Source organism: Podarcis filfolensis, assembly GCF_964270895.1.
Source record: "Podarcis filfolensis genome assembly, chromosome: 3".
Taxonomy (NCBI): Eukaryota; Metazoa; Chordata; class Lepidosauria; order Squamata; family Lacertidae; genus Podarcis; species Podarcis filfolensis.
The window spans coordinates 122566223-122586089 of NC_139606.1; the positions used below are offsets into that span (position 1 = coordinate 122566223).

The following is a 19867-nucleotide window of genomic DNA, read 5'->3' on the forward strand; positions in this document are numbered from 1 at the left end:
CCGTGCATTTCCAGGGTGCCCTTATGTACGGGCACCCTATTCTTATCACAGCGTCCATTGCCCACTGTGTCATTACAGCTTACGCGTTGTCTGGATCAGGTCCAACTATTCCAGTCTCCTCACTAGGCGCTCCGGAAAGGGAAGAAGCCCCCCAAGCAGGACCTGAGAGCAGCAGCATGTCGTACTCAGAAGCATTTTTGCCTCGGACCCTGAGGGCAGAGCATAGCCATTGAACCGGGTCCGCCATGAAATTTGTGGACTCTTTTAAAGCCATCCAAGTTGGACGAACCTCCCAACTTGTCCTGAATCTCCCAACATTCGGCTTTACTGGATGTCCACGGGTTCCAGCATTCCAGTCCCAGCGTTGCGGGGGGGGGGGGCTAGATGATCCCTGGGATCCCTTCCAACCCTGCAGGGGTCCTTTACCTTTTTTTGTTCCATGGCAAAATTTGCACCATCCACCCAATTGCCTGCTTGTGATTGCAATCTGGCTTGCAGAAGAATGAATTTTGACTGGGAAAACTACTGCCCATCTTGACAAGGGAAGTGTCCTGCGAAAGGGAGCAGAGAGGCCAACACTCCTCTGGGGGTTCAGGGACAGAGCTCCCTTTGAAGGCAAGGAAACAGGAACTAGTAAAAGCCACTTTGGCACCAACACTTGGAAGCTGATTTGCATGTGGTTGCCCACAAGTGGGGAAAGGCAAAGGCGCTTCCCTGCCTGTAGAAAAAGAGGCAAGAGCCAGTCCACCATGGAAGAGGTGGCAGAGGTAGGGACTGCCTCTCTTTAAACTCCCCCAGACTGAGGAACAAAGAACTGAGAAGGATCTCCTAGGAGAGAGGAAGGGGGGGGGACTCTGGCAGGAATCCTGTGTGATGGGGAGAGACCCTCAAGAGGCACTCACTCCCCTGGGAAAGCAGACACAGTCTTCAGCAGAGCAATGCCTGGTTGCAAGTCACTTGGGGAGCGGAGGGCCAAGAGCTGCTTTGTGCTCTGCTCTGGTCAGCAGTGGCCAGGCCAGCCATTTTCAGCAGGGGAGAAGGCATTCACCTCGCTTAGAAGCCCAGGCAGCAAACAGGGTGTCTGGCTCTGCCCTTCCAAAAGCCACAGGGCAAAGTGGTTTCTGAACAAAGTGTGTGAGCTTTTCTGCCGGAAAGGTCCTGCTCAGTTTAAGCTTCAAAGGAGATTTGTAAAGTGGTTTAATATGCAGAGTGCTTTTAGCTTAGGTTTTACAACCTGGAATGCACGTTTAGAAAAATGAACATTAGGACAGAGTAGAAAGTCACACACTTGCAGCCTCCCTTGAATCTGCCCGTCTGATCCTAGACACTGTTCCCCTCGTCTAATCTACAGCCCCCTGTTAGGTTTCCATAGCAGTCTGATGCAGCCCCATAAAGCAAGTCTTTTAATCTAACTGGCTGCAGCACAAGCCCCCCAGGAGTACAAAAATAAAGCAAGCTTGGGTACCAGTGCAAGGGGAGCTCCAACAGCAGCCGTGCAAGCAGACAGGACAGGCAAACCTCTCTGTCTTGCTCTTACGGTAAATGCATTAACAATGGCTAGCCAAGAGATTAGTGCCGGGACCATCCAACCACCTGCAAAGTCGACTGCCTGCTTCTTGGACGGAAGTGGTGGGTCTGTGCTGAGTGCAACATCCTCCTGGCTCTCTGGGAACAAGGTTCTTCCCTTGAGGCCAAGGGAGATGACTGGAAGATGCTCAGAGGCATTTCAGGCAAGGAGGCCTTAAGGAGCAGGATTGTTCCAAGCAGTTTTTATTTCCCACCCTTCCTAAAGATCCCTGGGAGGGAGGATCTGCCTTCTCACAGCTGCCGCATAAGGGGGGAATCTGTTACCTCTTCCCCAGTCAGTCATCACCAGCTCAGACTCCACCAGCACAGATGTAATGGTAGGAAATTTTGCCCCCCCCCCCATCACTGTACGCTAAACCATGGGCACCACTTTCTTGCCCATCCTTGCTTCGGAGTTTCCTTGGGAGCCCTTGCTTTCCCTCTTATTGGGCTTCTGCCAGCCAGAAGAACTTGCTGCTTCACCCCCAACTCCTGCTCCCTTCTTGGAACAGGTGAAAGGAGGACCAGCCCCAACCCAGGCAGATCCTCAGGGAGCCCCCTCCCCTTCTTGCCTTTTCTCCTTTGAGGGAGCCCAGCCACATCTTCTCCGACCCTCTCAAGATGATCAGGGAAATTGGTCCACAACCCAAGGTTCCCATGCCATTCTGAGAGGCCCCACCTGCCTCCCCATTGACATAGGTGGCCAGGGAAGGGGGGCCCATCCAGCACACATACGCCCCCCAGCACACATACTCCCCGCAGGAAGAGGCAGAAGCAGCAATTCATAACAAAATATACATTATCTCATGATAACTTACAAACTGAACACATATAATATTACAGTGAAATTCGCTGGGTGACAATGGGAAGATGGGTCGCTTCAATGCATGCTCTTCCACAATGGGTTGACCCTGCCTCCCCTGGCCAAGGCGGTCTCTGCTGGAGCCTCACCCCCAAACAAAATGGGATCCCAGCCGCTGCCATCAATTCCAAGGACTCGGTGTTAACGGGCAGAAGTCCGCAGCCAGCCCCAGCTCAGCTCCACCAGCCCAGAAGGCAGCACAGTAAGGGCGGCCTGAGAAGCCTTCTGTGTGGGCACCAAGGAGCCAGTCTCTCTCACAGGGGCCCAACTTCCTCCAGCTCCAGGCCCCCCTTGGGTTCTCCTCTCGCCTCCCCTAGTGGCCGCTTCTGGCCGCGTAGCGCTGCTTTGCCTCCTGCAAGAAGTTCTGGAAGGCGGGTTCTTCGCAGCGCTCCTCCGTCACTAGGGCAGAGGACAAAAAAGCCCCTGGGTGAAGTGGGTCCGAAAACACCACCAAGGGGGAAGACCATCCCGGAGGGAACATCCCTGGCCAACCACAATGGACTTAAAGCGAGCTTGCTACAACAAGTCCCTCTGAGATCAAGGCCAGGGCTCATGCTGCACCAACAAACCAGCCACCCTGGAACGGGATGCAGGCATTTTGGAGGATGCCCCCTCAGCCCACCGGCCTTTTGATTTGCTTTTCCCTCCCCCCAAACCACTGACCTTTCCCAGTCTCCAGAGCCCGCCTTACCTTCGTGGTCAATGTCATCAGTGTCACTCTCTTGGCCTTCCTCCAGCTCCTCTTCCCCCTCCAAAGTTCCTCGGGTCAGAATCAGTGCCGAGGGACCCGCTGCGGATTCTGCTATGGAGCCTGGAGACAAAAGCCAAGTGGCTGCCAAGCCTGTCCTGGCCCCGGACTGTGCCCCCCTCCCGCCTGCCTGGGGCCCACCTCTGCCGCTCCTGCCCCCACCACAAGGCAATGGGCAAAGCTCTGTGCCAGGAAGACTCCCATCCTGCGTGCTCAAGAGGGGCTGCGCAGCCATGGCAGGCAGGCGGAAGTCACAGGCATAAACAGGGAGAGGCTGGCTGGGAATCCAGGGAGGAGGAGACAGCAGCAGCCTAATCCAACAGGTGCAGCATGGGGCTCCCCAGCTGATAAGCTGAGGAAAGCAGTCAGACAGGGTACAGACCCCCCCACACCCACTCTGCCTCCCCAGAGCAATGGCTCAAGGGATGGGGGAAAGGTTGGCACTGCCAGCAGCCTCCTCCCTGCTTGAAGGCAAGAGCCAGCGTGTCCACCAGTTGTGGCCCCCAAGCAGCCTCTCTAGCCTTCAGGGCCAGCCTCCCCGCAAGGCCTCCGCAGCCCCACCCCCTTGGCCTTGACTCACTTGAGGCTGCTGCACTGCTCTCCATCGCAAGGGGGCCCAGGTCCCTCTGCAGACGCTGCAGCTGCTCCTGCTGCCGCTGGCTCTCCACCTGCTCCTGCAAGCAAGGAAAGGGAAGGAAGCAATTCCTGCTGGTCCTCCAGCACATGCGGGTCCCTGCCTGGCTGCCTTCTGCAGCAGAGCTCCAGTTGGCACCTGTGGGGCTTCAGCCTGCCGCCTCCCAGCATGCCCTGGTGGTGCCCAGAGTGCACCTGCGCAGCTCCTAAAGCAAGTGCTGCCGCCACCCGCAGCAAAGCTGGTGAGAAGTCAGAGCCCTGCAAGGCCAACAGCAGCTCTGAGTTCTTCAGGTCAGAAGCTGTCTATAAACAGAGACAATAGCAGCCACAGGGATCATGAGCGTGTCCCTCAGAGCTGAGAGAGAGTGGAAGGAGAAATCACTCAGGACTCCGGTATCTAGAAAGATGTACATTTATGTGCACACATGTACAGAAGGCAGCACACTAAACCCTGAGCGCCAGTGGCTGCTTTGAGTTCTTCTGGCAAGGGAGCAGAAGCCTCCTCTGGCCACTTGGGAAGGCAATTGGGAGCCCCCAACATGCTGGCAGGAGGTGCTCCCTGACCTCCTCTCCTCCCTCCATCTGGTAAGATGGAAGTGGCCATCTTGAGGCCAAAGGAGGACTTACACAAGCAGAAGGAGCTTCTCCACCCACATTCTCCAGCCTGGACACCAAGGTCCTTCTCAGTCATGACGCCCACCCTGTGGAACGCCCTCCCGTCAGATGTCAAGGAGATGAAGAACTACACAACTTTAGAAGACATCTAAAGGCAGCCCTGTATTGGAAAGTTTTTAACATTTGAGGTTTTGTTGTGTTTTTAATATTTTGATGGCAACCGCCAGAGAGGCTGGGGCAACCCAGTCAGATGGGTGGGGTACACATAATAAAATGATGATGATGATGTGTGAGAAGCCTTTCCCATGTGACTGACTGGGGGCAGGGGAAGCACCAACAGAGGGCACAGCAATAACATGCCAAGTGCATCTGGAGACAGACTCACCATTTTCTTCCTTAGGCGCTCATACTCTGGGCGGTATTCTCTGGAGGGAGAAGATAAATGGGTTTCAGCTGTTTATTCTTGGGCACCACAGCCTCACTCCCAGGCAACCATTGTAGAGACTAGGAGGGCCCCTTACAGCAAGGACCACAGCCCCGACCTCCAGACCCAAGGGCAGGGCTGGAACGGGCAGGGGAAGAGACTTCCCCTGGGGCTTCATGTCTCGCCATAGAGCAGCAGAGGGGATCTTGCCCCCTCAAAGGCCCCCATTCTGGTCACCCTATGCTGCATCTTTAGGGATCCCCAAATGGATTTGTAGGAAGCCTTGGAGTTAATGCAAGCTCATCTGGGCCATTGTTCTGGGATGCAGCACAGCAGGATGGCAGAAGCCTCACAAGTCAAGAGAGTTTTTGGGAGGTGGCCTGACAGAGAAGCGAGAGAGAAAGGCTTTCATCCCTCTCTTGTAATGCTGCAACTTGGTGGCATCCAATGAAGCTGCAAGTCGGAAGACTCAGGACACACAGAAGGAAGGACTTCCTGACCCAGCATGCAGTTCAACTCTGGAACTCCCTCCTGCAGGAGGCAGTGATGGCCCCCAATTTGAACGGCTTTAGAAGAGAATTAGGGCAATGCATCTTCTCCTTCCACAGGCAGAGGGAGGATGCCTCTAGACGCCAGTTGCTGAGAAAAGCAGGTGTGCCGAGGGCTCCTGTTGGCCTCCGGATCTGCTTCCAGGCATCTGGTTGGCCACTGTGAGAACTGGACACTGGACTAGGTGGGCCCCCTTACACAAGGGGACTCTCTCACCTCTCATACTCATCGACAGCCTTGGAGAGGAGTTCGAAAAATTCATCCAGCCCTGTCCCCTGGACAGCAGAAACACCAACCACCTGCAAAGGAAAGTCCTTTGTTTCAAACAGGATTTGTGCGGAGCGTGGGAATTGAGTGCAGGAGAGGGGCTTGCAAACACCTTCCTCTGCTCCAGTGGAGCATCAGCACCAGAACATTGCCCAGCCCCCCTCCCCGAGGGACAGAAGAGGTGGCACAAGGCCATCTAGCGGGGGGTGGGGGGGTGGACACCTTAACTCTCAGGCCTCCCTGGACCAAGTCCTTCAAGCATCCACAATAGCCTGTCCAGATGCAACAGCACAGGGTATCTGGGATACTCAGGGTTTGGGGGGCGGGTTGCAGAGGAAGGTACCCCTCCCTCCTTGGAGCTGCTTCCCTGAAAGTTGGACAGAGTGAAGGTGGGAAACAAATGCCAACTTCATGCAATGTCAGGAGTGTGCCTGCAAAGAGGTCTCATTCACCATCCACACCCAGATGGGGGTGGGGGGAACCGTGCCCACCTTGAGCGAGTGGTAGAACTCGTCCAGCACCAGGCTGAGGGAGCGAGTCAAGTTGCTGACATAGGTGGTCTCCTGGCTGAGGGCGTCCTGGAAGGCTTCAAAGTCTTGCATCCACTCCACAGCAAAGCTGTGGTCGATGATGTCCGTCTGCGTCAGGAAGGCAGAGAGTGAGGGAGGGTGGCAGGGGGCACAGGTGGGCAGCTGCTCCGCAATGCCACCTCTGGGGCAAGGACCACAGGCCCCACACCATGATGGCTGCTTCTCTTCAGCCATGGCAGGCCAGGCCAAGAGGCAGCGGCAGCTCCTCCTGCCTCCCCCCACCATGAGACAAGGACCAGCTAAACAAGTGAAGGCTGTGGTCACACCCAGAGTGCAAGCTCCACCCTGGAAAGATGCACCTGAACAGCAAAGTTTCATCAGCAAAAGGGACAGCAGCCCTTCTAGGCACCTGAAGAGCCTTCCATGCCTGCTCGCCCACCCCTGATCCTAGCAACCTTCCATTCTTTATGGGGGTCAGGCTGCCTTCCTTCCTCTCTGGAAGTGGCAGGCTCTGCTCCAAGAAAGCATCTTCCTGCTGGCTGAACATTCCTTTCGTCACCCTCTTCTTTGCCGCCCTCACCCAAACACTGCCAAAACAGCTTCTGCTCTCAGATTCAAGTACTTCTGTGCAGCTGTTTGCATTATCTGCATTTCTGTTCGACTGATCACTTTAGGACAGGAGTGGCCACAACAGCACACAATGCTCATCCCCTACCAGGAGTCCTTCATTTTGTCATGTAGGCCATGGCTGAAGAAGCCAAACCACTGCAAATAACATCTTCGTGAGCAGCTTCCAACATCCCACTGTCTACCCGTGCTCTGATCTTCTCTCTCTCGCACTGGAATTGTTTGCGACTCTGCCTTTTGTAAGGCTTCCTGCAGAAACTCCCACCCAACTCAGCTCTTTTCCCTGTCAGTGTATTGGGCCATGGAATTCTCCTGACTAGCATTTCTCTGAGCATATTAAAATCAACTTCCTTAAATGCGGTAAATCTCTTTAGCTACACCCCCTTAAGCTTTCCGTAGGGGCCTGAATTCCAGCACACCCTGCATGACCACTGTCTGCCGTCATTCCTGCCCCAAGTTCCCACTGCTTTAAAGCCACTGAACAATTTTTCCCTATGTTGTTGTTGTTGTTTAGTCGTGTCCGACTCTTCGTGACCCCATGGACCAGAGCATGCCAGGCACTTCTGTCTTCCACTGATTCCCCCCCCCCATAGGCTCGACTAATGCCAAGGTCAGTCAATCTCCTCATCTCTTCCTCCGCCTTTTGAAAACAGAAGTTGTCCACAAGGCAGGCCAGGATTTGGGTGGGGGAATCCATGCTCTGTGGAGTACGTCTCCCAAAAGATCCCAGGGTGTGCTGAAGTTCCCCAAAACTACCAGTTCCTGCTTCCCTGAAGCATATGTAACTTGTTTCAGGAAAGCAACATTCAGATGGTCTTCTTGGTTCAAGTCTTAGACTGGATCAGGGCATTCCACTCACCTTGTTCATGGCCACGATAAAAGGGAGCTTCGTCTTGTACAGGATACTGAGAAGAAAACAACAACAGCATGATCAGGGACGCAGAGATTGCCATTTTCGATCTGGGGTTGCCACAAAGACATTTCGCTTAGAAACTCATGACTGAAAGAGCAGGCAGTTTGTGTGCTTTCCTAGAGAAGGCCTAAGAGCAGCAGAGGCAGCTTCTTGCTCAAGGTTCAAGAAAGAAGCCACCAGAAGAGGGGCTAACAATTCCACCTCCCAGGAATGAGGGAGTCGTCTCTGAGCTTTCTCAGCAGCTACTGAGAGAACAACCCTGTTCCCAAACAAAGAACAATCAGAGAGATGCTCTCCAATAATGGGTAAGCCATTATTAATTGCATAATAAAGAAATAACACCATGGAGAGAATCCTCCTCTTACCTGCAGGCGTAAAGCATGTTAGACATGAACGTGACAGGGCTGGTGCTGCGTGACGTGTCCATCACATAAACCACCACAGATGGGAAGGAGGAAGCCTAAATGGGTACATCAAAGGGGGGGGAGCATTAGCCCAACAGGGCAACCCGCCCCCAGGCACCTCCTGCAAAGGAGGCCAGCTGAGCAGAAGGTACTCACCAGAGCTTCAGTGATGATGGTGCCGGAAGCAGACCAGGTGAACACCTCAATCTGCCCAGGAGTGTCAATCAGGACGTACCTGCAAAGGGAAGAATTTGTTCTCTCTCACACACAAGCCACGTTCAAATCACTTTCTCCCAAACAAGCTTACCCACTTATCAGCTAACACCTGGAAGATGGGGTTTAATCATGCACTGGTTGCACAATCCTGTTCTCATCAGGGAACAGGATCCCACAGCCCAGGCAGCAAAATTTAATCTTTACTCATCAGCTCCTGAGTGGAGATTAAAGATCAGAGTGAGATCAGCACAAAATTGGGGTCTTAAGAGGAATGGGGGAGGAGAACACTCACAAAGTCTTCTGCAAGTCTCTTCTCTTTTAAACTCCCGATTTTTTTCTTTAATTGTTTTGGAATTATTTTCACTTCTAAGATTAATTATGGTTTGCCTTGAATGCCTCACACTAAGTCAGAAAAGTGGAATGACCATCTTGAAAACACGCACAATAATGTGACACAGTTCACCCCTTTGTTCTGCTGAAGGTGAGGCTGCATACACACCTCCCGTCAAGAGGAACTTCCATCACCCCCCTCCCCAGGTGACAGCAGGCTTCCCACTGACTCACTGAGATGCTGCCTGTCGTTTCTCAATGAACTTCATCACCTAGTCACAAAGAGAAAGATGATTTATGGGTAGAAACAGAGAATTAGAGTTTTTAGTTAAGTTCACAATACACAAAAAAAACATGGTATCATCAGCATCAGAAGTACAGAATTACCATTAAGTGATTAAATTGTTAACTGGGATATAAACAACAACAACAACAACAACAACTATAAATTTATCAACAACAACAACAAAATTATTTGTACCCCACCTTCCCCGGCTAGAGCTGGGCAGCTAACATCATAAAACTAAGACAGTATACAAAGAACATAAGAACAAGCAATCTATTAATTAAAATACACCTTAAAATTAGTTCAGATACAAATTTGCTCTGAGCCTTAGTATTGATAATAATATGCGGCCCTCTGATGTGGCCCAGAATGTCAAATGCTCATCATTGCTGGCAAATTCTCCAAGAGAGGATGTTTGGCACCTACAAACTCAAGCTAAATGCAATACCATTCAGTGAAATTCACCAGAAATTACGTACCTGGTCAAATCTTGTCGCAAAAAGGTTCAGAGAAGTCACAATACCGCCGTTGGGGCCCAGCCCATACCTGGTGCACATTCAGGAAAGGTTGGTAGAAATCTGAAAGTCACCTCTAACAGCGTATTCCCTGATTGCAAAGTCCAGCAATCACCCTCCATCCCAGGGGTAGACAACCTAAGGCCCGGGGGCCGGATGTGGCCCAATCGCCTTATCAATCCAGCCCACGGATGGTCCAGGAATCAGCGTGTTTTTACATGAGTAGAATGTGTCCTTTTCTTTAAATGTCTCTCTGGGTTATTTGTGGGGCATAGGAATTCATTCATTTTCCCCATTCAAAATATAGTACGCCCCCCCCAAAAGGTCTGAGGGACAGTGGACCGGCCCCCTGTGTCTCCCAGTCCCCCGCTTTGCCCCCTGCCCGGGTAAGGATACTGCTTCATGACCTCCTTGTACTTCACGGTGTCTCGTATGTCTTTGGGAAAAAGGAGAGGGAGAGAAATGAAGCCCCCGACAGGCAGAGGCCAGTCCCGCCGCCGCCCCGCCCCCGCCACTCACCGATGTTGGCCGGGAAGGGCAGCTCGTGCACGGCGGGGTCCAGGTTGATGACGTAGGGCGGGCAGCCCCGGCTGTGCAGGTGCGCCGTCAGCCGCTGCGGGAGGAGAGAAGCGCCGTCAAGCCCGAGGGGAGCCCCGCCCTCCCTCCCTCCCGGCGGGATCGCTCCCCGGAGCGCCGCTCACCTGCACCAGCGCCGTCTTGCCCGAGCCGGCCATGCCCAGCACCAGCACGCAGACCGGCGGGGGCCCCTCGGCCGAGCTCGCCGCCGCCGCCATGTCGCCTCGCGGTCGCCTGCCCGCTTCCGCTTCCGGCCAGGGGCGGGTCTTCCTGCCAGGGGCGGAGCAAGAGGCCCCGCTGGGGCGCCCATAGGGCCGCTCTTGGCCACAGAGCTAGGAAAGGAGGAGCAGCCCTCAGGTCGGGACAGCCGGACCTCTCGTTCCACGTGGGCTGCGTTTGCTCCCCTCTTCCCTTTTCGTCTCTCTGCGTTCTTTTCTCTGCTGTTTTGACCATAGAGGTGCCATGGAGAGGCAGAGCGGCCGCCCCGCTCCACGGTCATAGAGCGCAAAGCGAGTCCTCCCGGCCGGCGGTAATGACGTCACGAGGGGACGGCGAGGAGGACGGCCCGTTCCCCGGTGAGGCGCCTGATCCCCGCCTCCTCCGTAACCTTGGCAACGCGGGGCGGGGGGCGGGGCGGGAGCATCAGCTCCTCCCCCGCTGAACTCCCGGAGGGGAGGGGCGGAATGACGGAGGCCGTCGGGTTGGGCGGGGCCCCGGGGGTCGCGGAAGCGTCCTTAACCCTTCCTGTGCCGGCGCGGCCTCCTCCCTCCTTGGGGCGGCGCCAGGAGCCCCGCAGAGGTCGGTCTCGGAGGCGGGGAGGGGCGGCGCCGCGGCCTCGTCCCGGGGACCCCGCCGCCGCCTGGGCGAAGAAGGAGCCCCGCCAGCCCCGCGCCGCTGCTTCTCTCTCCTCGCCGCCGGAAGCTCAGAGCCGAGATCGGAGAAGCCGGCAGCCGCTCGCCTAGCATGGATCCATTCCCAGCCCCGTTCCCTGGCTGGAGATGAAGGGGGCGAAGCCCACCCCCGGCAAGACCCTTGCCCGGGAGGAGGAGGCGAGGGAAGGTGAGGAGGGGGCGCGTGGTGCCTGGGGCTTGTTCCTCTGGAGCCTGGCACCTTCCTCCTCCGGAGAAGCCCAGAGAGCCGGGTCTGGGGGAGGCATAGTTTGAATGAGAGAATGGAAGAGGTAGAAGGGACTGCCAAGGGTCATGCAGGCCAACCCCCTGCCATGCAGACATCAGCCTGCCATAAGCTCAGAGTGTACCAGGTGACGTTCAGGTACAACCTCAGCCCCCTTATCTATAAGCCTGAAAGCGTCTTAAATCAGCACCCTTCCCCCCAACGGGGAGCTCATCGTTTGTCCGAGGGAGCCAACGTTTGTCCGCAGACAGCTTTTCCAGGTTATGTGGCCAGCATGACTAAGCCGCTTCTGGCGAAACCAGAGCAGCTAATGGAAACGCTGTTTACCTTCCTGCCGGAGTGGTTCCTATTCATCTACTTGCACTTTGACGTGCTTTTGAACTGCTAGGTTGGCAGGAGCAGGGACCGAGCAACGGGAGCTCACCCCGTCGCAGGGAGTCGAACCAATGACCTTCTGATCGGCAAGCCCTAGGCTCAGTGGTTTAGATCACAGCGCCACCCGCGTCCCTTATTCTTCGATAGGAGCTATTAATTTGCATGTCACTCCAGGACACAAAGGCAGAGGGCATAAGGAATCACAGGATGCAGCTTCTCTCTGCCAATCCCAGGCCTGTCAGGTCCATTCAGAGGCTGCTCATGGGAAATGCTGACTTCAAATGAATTGGGTCCCATCTAAAGATAGGAAGTTTGGTTAAAAAGGCTTCTGCTGGCTGAGTCTCTTAATGACCCTTTCCTGATAACCTTGAAATCCTCTTGGGAGCCTAGGAAGCTGCCTTTCACTGAGCCAAACCATCAGGTCCTTCTAGCTCAGCACTGCCTGCACTGCAGTGGCTTCTCCAGGGTTTGGGGCAGGGATCCTCTTCCTGGAGATCTCACTGGGGACTGATCCTGTGAACTCCTGCCCTCAATAATGCTGGTCTTTCAAGAACTAGAATCTCCTGGCACTTTTTATGTGATTTGGCGTTGCTTTATGAGATATACAGCAGACCTACTCCTACTACTTCTACTACGTGCCTATTTTGTAGTTTTGTTTTCACCTTTTGATTTTCAACTGTTATAATTATTCTCTTTCTTCTACAATAGCAATAACTAAAGAAGTGTGCATGCACACAAAAGTTCATACCAATAACTAACTTAGTTGGTCTCTAAGGTGCTACTGGAAGGAATTTTTTTTATTTTGTTTCAATAACAATAACATTTATACCCCGCCCATCTGGCTGGGTTTCCCCAGCCACTCTGGGTGGCTCCCAACATAATATTAAAAACACGATAACGCATCAAACATTAAAAACTTCCTTAAACAGGTCTGCCTTCAGATGTCTTTTAAAAGTCTATGCATTCTATACAACAGGGACGTCCAACTTCCAAGAGGCTGCGATCTGCTCACAGATCAACCAGTAGATCGCAATCGACTTGTTGTACGTGCTTGCTATACATTATAGAATGAAATAATAATACAGTCCTGTACAGTCCTATTATCGTACAGTCTACGAACAGTCCTGTTAATGAACTATTCAAGCAACGAACTCCGCAAAACCAGAAGTAGGTGTTCCGGTTAGCGAACTTTGCCCCGAAGCCGAACGGTGGAAGGGCACCGGTGGTGGGTGACCTCAGTAGGGAAAGCGCACCTCAGTTCAAGAGCGCTTTTGGCTTAAGAACGGACTTCCGGAATGAATTAAGTTCATAGACCGAGGTACCACTGTAATAAATCCCCCCCCCCAAAAAACATACTTGTCTCAGTCTCTCTTCTCCTCTTAGCTGGGGATTCCCTTTCCAAGGCAAAGCACAAGCAGGAAAACAAAGATGCAGGCGATGACAAGGATCTCCCCCAAAAGAAGCAGAAATCTGGTGAGTGGATTCTACTTTGGTTCCTTTCTCTGGGCCCCTGCACGCTCCTGGCTCTCCTGCAAGGAGGGGGGCTGGAGACCCCCTGCCCATCTACTCAGCTCAGTTCCTCCTGATGTGAGGGGGCTGCCCATCCCTGTCCCTTTGCACTCTACACTTTGAGTATTGCTGCTCCCAAGTGATGGGAGCCCCTCGTGAACTATTCATCTTCCTGTGTTGGAGGTTGAGCCCATGTTGGGGCGGTCACTTCCCTTGGCCTCCATCTCTCCCCAAGGTTGTTGGTGGGGTGTTCTGGGTTGTGGTGGAGGGTAGATGGTCCTGGCTGCAGAGGCAAACCTTCACTGCTGTTTTTCCTTGTCCCAGGGAAATGGCAGCAGATGGAGAGACAGCCTCATCTCAAGCCCAAAAGTGGCCATAGAAAAAGAGACACACCGGTATATGCAGCAGGTAAAACAGGACCCCGACATCGCAGCTCCTTGGTGAGGACAGAAGCCAAGAAACCAGGGCCATCGTCCTCTGGACCCCAGGACCTCTGGCGAAGGGGTGGGGCCTCTTGTCTGCCCTCCCTGTGTGCAGCCAGGAATGGCACATAGCTGAAGAAGCAGGCAGAAGAGGTTGTTGGGGTGCATTACTGGGGGGGGTGCAGAAAGCTAGTAAGCATGACTGTGTCCCTAAGCATAGAAAGAAGAGCCCTGTAGCAGGTGGGCCAGCCCAAGATGCCCCACTGGGGTGTCCACAGGCCAGGTGAGAGGGCTGCCCCACTCAGGACCCGCCAGGAGCCTTAAGATGCTGAGTCAGCACCTTCTTCTGCTCCACCAGGCAGCCTGGAAGAGCACTGGCAGCTGGAGATCCTGAGCAGAGGCCGCGTCACTTGTCCCACCTGCAGGGCTGTTGTGAGGAAGACGGTGGAAGGGCTGAAGAAGCACATGAGCAACTGCCAGCATGTGAGCAGACGGGGGGATGGGACCTTATCCTTTTCCTAGGCAATCCCTGGGGATCCTTCCAACCCTGCAACTCCCTCTCAAGTCATGGGGCGTAACAATGTCATAAGAAACCAGCTACATCAGGCCAAGGGAGGCCCACCTCGTCCTGCTTCCTGTCTCCCACATCAGCCAGCCAGTCACTCCTGGAAAACCCCCAGCAGCAGCTCCCCCCCCCCCACTAACCCCCAGCCTGCCAGCAGCTCTTGCTCAGAGGTGAACCATTTCACCCTGGAGTTCAAGGGGATCCTGCCAGCCTCTCTTCTCCCCCGCAGCCCTTTGGGGTCTCTCATGGCATTGCTTGCATGGTGCTGCGCAAGAGTCGTTGTTCTTGGCCATTGAGACTGAGGGTTCAGTGAAGCAGCTTCTGCTCTGCATGTCTGCATGAGGGGGAAGCCCCCAAGGGAGCACCCAGGGCCCCCAAATTACTTATTTATTTTGTGAAATTTATATACGGCTTGTTTGTAAGACAGATCTCAAAGCAGTTTACAAAAAAAGGAACAGTAAAATTATCGCTAAAAATTTAGAACCATAATTTTTAAAATGCAGAAATTAAACTCACAGTAGAATAGAGCAGAGCAAGTCAGTTTCCGGGATGGGGGGGGAATGGACGGACGGACACTTCAGGCCCCAAACTCCAGGAGCAAGGACTAATGAGAGATGTTCCCACAGCCCGTGCTGCCCAGATGCTGGTGGCTACTGCTGACATGTGCAATGCCTTGTGGTCTTCCTAGGAGATGCTCACGTGCCACCACTGTGGGAAGCAGCTGCGGTCTCTGGCAGGAATGAAGTACCACATCATGGCAGACCACAACAGCCTGGTAAGTAGATGCTGCGTGCCCACAAGAACGTGTCTGGCTCCCCGGATGCCTCAGGCAGATGCTTCAGTCCCTGGAAGCCCAGCCTGCTGCCTGCCTGTATATCCATCCCCCCTGGGCCTTGTTCAGGGCCCTCTGGGGAGCCTCTGGCCTGACCCGGCCTGCCTTGACTCCCGACACTTCCTGGGCCTTTGGCCTTGGGCCACCTGCAAGCACAGAATCATAGAGTTGGAAGAGATACCCAAGGGCCATCTAGTCCAACCCCTGCAACACAGGAATCACAACTGCATCATTCCGGACAGGGGGCCACCTCTGATGGAAAATCTCCAAGGAAGGAGAGTCCACCACCTTCCCAGGGAGCCCGTTTCACTCTCAAACGGCTCTTGCCTCCAGAAAGTTCTTCCTGGGCTTTAGAGGGAATCTCCTTTCTTGCAATCTGAATGCCTCGGTTTGGAGCGTCTCTGGCCAGCCTTTCCCTTCCCTTTTACACAGCCGGTGGGGACAGAGGCGGCAGCCTGCGATCTGGGCGAGAGAGGGCGCTTGCGGAGGGTGCTGAAGCGGATGGGGAAGCTCAAGTGCCCAAGGCAGGTGAGATGGAGCAGCCTCTGGCCTTCCGGGGAACCAGAGCGGCCTGGGCCAGGCTGGGGCAGGGGCCTGGACCGCCTCAGGCTCCTCTCGGTGAATGCAGGGCTGACTTGCCACCTTCCAGCTGGTGGTGGAGGGGAGACGCAGAAGCTCCCCCCCCCCCGAGTTGGCTCCCCTCCTTCCTGGGAGCCTGCACTCCTCTCTGCCCCTCTCTCCTCCCCCAGGGCTGCACAGGCAGCTTTACCAGCGTCCTGGGCTTCCTCTACCACACACAGAAGTGCGGGAAGGAGGCTGCCGAGCTGGAGCAGATGGCTCTGAAGTGCCAGCACTGCAGCAAAGCCTACCGCTCCAAGGCGGGCCTCGCTTACCACCTGAAGATGGAGCATGGCCCGGTGAGTTGCCAGTGAGGAGCAAAGGGGGCGGGACCTCTCCCCATCTCTGGAGCACTCTGCAGAGGAAGCCCCTGTTCCTGACTGACAGGCAAGTGGAAGAGGGGGCGGGGCAACACCCAGAGAAGCCACTGCAGGCCCCCTCCTGCTCTTACGGGGCCAGGTATTGACACCTGCAGAGAGCCTTTGCTACCTCTTTCTGGCTGTGGCAGGCATTGGCCAGAACATAAGAACTAAGAGGAGCCTGCTAGATCAGGCCGATGGCCCACCCAGTCCAGCATCCTGTTCTCACAGTGGCCAACCAGATGCCTATGGGAAACCAGCAAGCAGGATCTGAGCCCAAGAGCCCTGAGCCTCTCCTGCTGCGCTTTCTGGCCACTGGCCTGCAGAAGCATTGCTGCCTCTTGACTGGAGGTTAGCCATCAAAAGCCCAGCCCTCCGTAAATCTAACCATTCCTCTTTTAAAGCCACCCACGTTGGTGGCCATTGCTGCCTCCTGTGGGAGGGAGTTCCACAGTTTGCACTTTTAGTTTTACTGTCCTTTTAGTCTTCGGCTTCATGGAATGTCCACAAACTCCAGCGTTGTGAGAGAGGGAGAAAAAAACATTTCTCTATCCACTTTCTCCAGGCTTTGCATAATTTTCCAAACTCGTTCCATGTCCCTCTTCCTCACCTTTTCTCTAAACTGAAAAGTCCCAATTGCTGCAGCCTTTCTTCCTCCCCGTGCTCATTTTGGTGGCCCTTTCTGAGCATCAGTCCCTGTGTCCTTCCTGCCAGATCTCCTTGCTGGGCCAAGACATCCAGCCGGCCCCCCAGAAGGAGGTGGCAAGCGCAGAGCCCAGCAGCGGAGGCCGCCGTGCTCTGAGGAAGTCTGCCCAGGCAGCCGCCCACCACCTGCAGGAGGCCCTGGCCAAGGAGGCCCTGGCCAAGGAGTGGCCCAGGCGGAAGGTCTGGCAGGACCTGGTTCCCGAGGACCGGAAGGTGCGGCCATTTCCTCAGAATCCATTTGGCCCTGGGAGCAAGAAGAGTCCTGGTTGACCTCAAGGTTTCTCAGGGGTCAGGACGCAGCAAGGGAGCACTTTCTCCTGAGGAGCAGGGTCTTTTGCAATGGGGGGGGCCCACATTGTAGAAGCCCCCGCCTCAGGAGGCCTACCCAGCCTGCTCTCTTGCAGCTTGCAGGGAAAATGCCCAAAGCTTTTGGTCAGGTTGATTTTTTTTGTTACTATTGTTGTCATCTATCCATCTCGAGAGACAATGGAGTGCACTTCCAGGGGTGAAGTCAAACTACTGCATTAGCAGCAGTGAAGTGAGCTCCTCGGGGTGCAAGCCTGGACAGTGTGTCTGGAGGTCCTGGGCTGCCCAGACAACAAGACCCCCCCCCCAGCCTTGCTTATGGGGTCCAAAGGAAAGCAGAGCAAGACGCTTAGCAGTAGCTTGGCTTGTTACTACGGGGCTGAGATTTTGTAGTAACAGCTATTTTAAGGCTTGACATTTTGTCTAACACTGGAATGGAGTTGAAGTCTTTTCAAAGTACAGGTGCAAATGGCTGCACTTCCCCCAGGGGCCAGGAACCCGAGAAGCAGAAGAGGCTGGCTGGGCTCTCAAGGAAGGGGGTGTCCCTGGGGCTCAGGAGTCAGGGTGCTTTGCCCCTGGTTAGCTGGGTGCCCCAGTCGGCTAGGGCACGGGGGTGCCTGCTGTGGGAGTAGCTGAAGGCAGCAGCCCCTGCTCCTCACTCTGCCTTCCGGCTCTGCTCTCTTCTCTTCCTCAGCTGAAATACACCCGCCCAGGACTGCCTGCTGTCAGCCAGGAGGTTCTGAGCAAGTGGAGGGCAGAGATCAAGGCGTGCCGACGGGTCCGCTGCCCAAACCAGGTAACGGGACGGCTGGGCAAGGCCTGGGATAACTGTGACTTGGGAGATGCCACCAACTCTCCTGACCGGACAAGGGCAGCAGAGCCCCTTTCTCCTTGCCCCCAAACACTTGCAGCGGAGGCTTTGGGGGGCTCTTCCTTGGTGTTCAGCTTCCCATGGAATAATCTGGAGGCCCCTCCCTCTGCCCTTTTGCATCACAGAGGTCCAGAGTGGGGAGAGCCCCCAAGTATCTGAGAGGAGACTAAGAGCTGTTGCTGCCAGGAGCCTCTGGCTTTCCCCTCCTGCTTTCAGTCCCCTCCATCTCTGGGGCGTTCCTGGGCGGGGAGGGCCACTGACCGCCCTTTCCTGACTCTCGCCTTCCACCACAGGGCTGTGAGTGTGTCTACAGCAGCATCTCGGGCCTCAAGTCCCACCTGGGCAGCTGCATCTTGGTATGTGCCAGCCTTTCCTTAGGGCTCCAGGATGTGTGTGCTTGGGGGGCTTCTGCTGCTGCCTGCCATTGCCAAACCACCCCTGGAGGCAGACATGGATTCACCATCACCATCTCTGAGCCCCAACTGGCAGATCCCTCCCTTCACAGGGACACTTGCACTTAAAATCGGGGGGGGGGGGGAGACCCTCATCCTTTTGCTTTCCCCCTCCTCCTCCTCCTCCTCCTCCTCCTCCCCCCCGCTGTCTTCCTCAAGTTCTTGCTGCCAGAGATTCTAGGGCACATTTCCGTCTCACTGCAGGGGGAGTTTGTGGCTGGGAGATACCGGTGCCTGCTGTGTGAGAAGGAGTTTGTGTCCGAGAGCGGAGTCAAGTACCACATCAACACTGTGCATGCGCAGGTGAGGAGCAAGGGGGCTGCGGGAGGGCGCATGGACCCAATCCAATACCACAGACCCTTCCGCTGCGCCCTCACCGGGGTCTGTGGCCATTGGCCTGGCTGAGCTTGTGCTGGCGCTCCCCCTTCCTCTCGCTCCCACCTCCTGCCTCTCCCCACCCCCAGGACTGGTTTGCCGTTGGCACACACACCGCCAAGAGCTTCAAGAAGCTGCTGAAGCAGCAGCCGGAGGAGGCAGAGCAGAAGAGAGCGCCCAGGAAGCCTCCGCCCAGCGGGAGCCGCAAGAAGAGGCCACAGACTGCTGCCTCCCCCAAGAAGGCCACCCCCAGGCAGGAGGCAGCGGGGGAGCAGGGGCAGCAGCAGCCCCTCAAGGCCAGCTGCCCCCAGCAGGCAGGAAGTGGGAGCTGTGAGGAGGAGGAGGATGGCCCTCCCCCTCTGAAGCTCAGCCACAGGAGAGGGAGGGAGTAGCGGTCCCCCTCTGGTCTCTCAGGGTGGGGGGGATTCATAGAAAGGAAGGGGGTCCTCGGGCCACACCCCTCCTTGCCTCCTGCCCTCCAGCCCCCCTCAGGCGGCCTTGGCTGCTCAAGTGACTGACTGGGGAAGGAGCCCCACTCCTCCCCCCAATGCTCAGCAGGGCTTACTTCTGAGGAGGCACTTCAAGGACTCTGGTCCTCCCCAGGTGAGGCCACACTCTCCAGGTGAGGTGGGACTTCTTTCCTGGCCTCCGTCGGGCAGGGGGTGAGCTGTGCCCCAACCCCCGGGAGTAAACTGGGCACTGCAGACGGAGCGTCGCTGAAAATATTACGATAGCCAAACATTCACGCATTCCAAGGTAATTTTTACATTAAATTAGTTATCAAAAACCAAAATTAGCTACATGAAATTACTAAAATTGTGACTAAAAGTTTTATATAATCCTCTGGGTAATTTGGATTTCTTTAATAACATAAATCAGAACAGCATATTGAATTGTATGAAGTTTGCTGGTTTTCCTGGGTAGTATTACACCCAGGTGTAACAATACATGAATTCCAGATTGTATGTCACATCTTATAGATAGATTTGTACATAAGATGGATGGATTTTCTTCTGTACCCATTTCTGAGTGTTGAGTTTTCAAAAAACTGTGGGTGCCTTTCCCGTGTCTTCCGGCGCATCAAGGCCCCCTGGAGCCTCCCACAAGAGGTGCCCTTTTGCCCTGCTGTGCCTGAGGACCCTCAGTCAGGAGAGGCAGTCCTGGGAAGGTGGCTGCACCCACCAGGTGCCAGGCTGACCTCACAATGTGTTGCTGTAGCAACAAGACAAACAGAACTGCAAGAGGAGGAGGTGGTGGTGTCACTTGGTCCAAGCTGGATTGCC

At 55.1% G+C, this 19867-nt stretch overlaps 2 protein-coding genes across 7 annotated transcripts; one reads left to right on the forward strand and one right to left on the reverse strand.

The window, feature by feature from the left end:
• Nucleotides 1–2347: 2347 nt before the first annotated feature.
• GPN1 (GPN-loop GTPase 1) lies at nt 2348–10425 on the reverse strand. The gene is made up of 14 exons (XM_083606247.1): nt 10187–10425; nt 10005–10098; nt 9882–9921; nt 9450–9516; nt 8919–8956; nt 8295–8373; nt 8100–8194; nt 7681–7726; nt 6156–6302; nt 5614–5696; nt 4810–4849; nt 3757–3850; nt 3120–3239; nt 2348–2827 (listed from the first exon to the last, which is right to left on the reverse strand). The coding sequence occupies exons 1-14, from the start codon at nt 10277–10279 to the stop codon at nt 2742–2744; spliced, it is 1122 nt and encodes a 373-aa protein (XP_083462373.1). The 5' UTR covers nt 10280–10425; the 3' UTR covers nt 2348–2741.
• A 167-nt stretch (nt 10426–10592) lies between these two features.
• Nucleotides 10593–19425, forward strand: ZNF512 (zinc finger protein 512). 6 transcript variants are annotated; one of them, XM_083606242.1, is made up of 12 exons: nt 10593–11120; nt 12954–13043; nt 13404–13487; nt 13860–13984; nt 14755–14841; nt 15331–15426; nt 15648–15815; nt 16590–16793; nt 17581–17682; nt 18051–18113; nt 18414–18512; nt 18674–19425. In XM_083606242.1, exons 1-12 carry the CDS (start codon nt 11060–11062, stop codon nt 18974–18976), a joined length of 1482 nt encoding a protein of 493 aa, XP_083462368.1. In that variant the 5' UTR covers nt 10593–11059; the 3' UTR covers nt 18977–19425. The 6 variants fall into 6 exon arrangements, with proteins under 6 accessions (XP_083462368.1, XP_083462370.1, XP_083462372.1 ...); XM_083606241.1 differs by lacking the exon at nt 10593–11120 and adding an exon at nt 12401–12613; XM_083606244.1 differs by lacking the exon at nt 13404–13487 and having other exon boundaries at nt 10627–11120.
• The last annotated feature ends 442 nt before the right edge of the window (nt 19426–19867 follow it).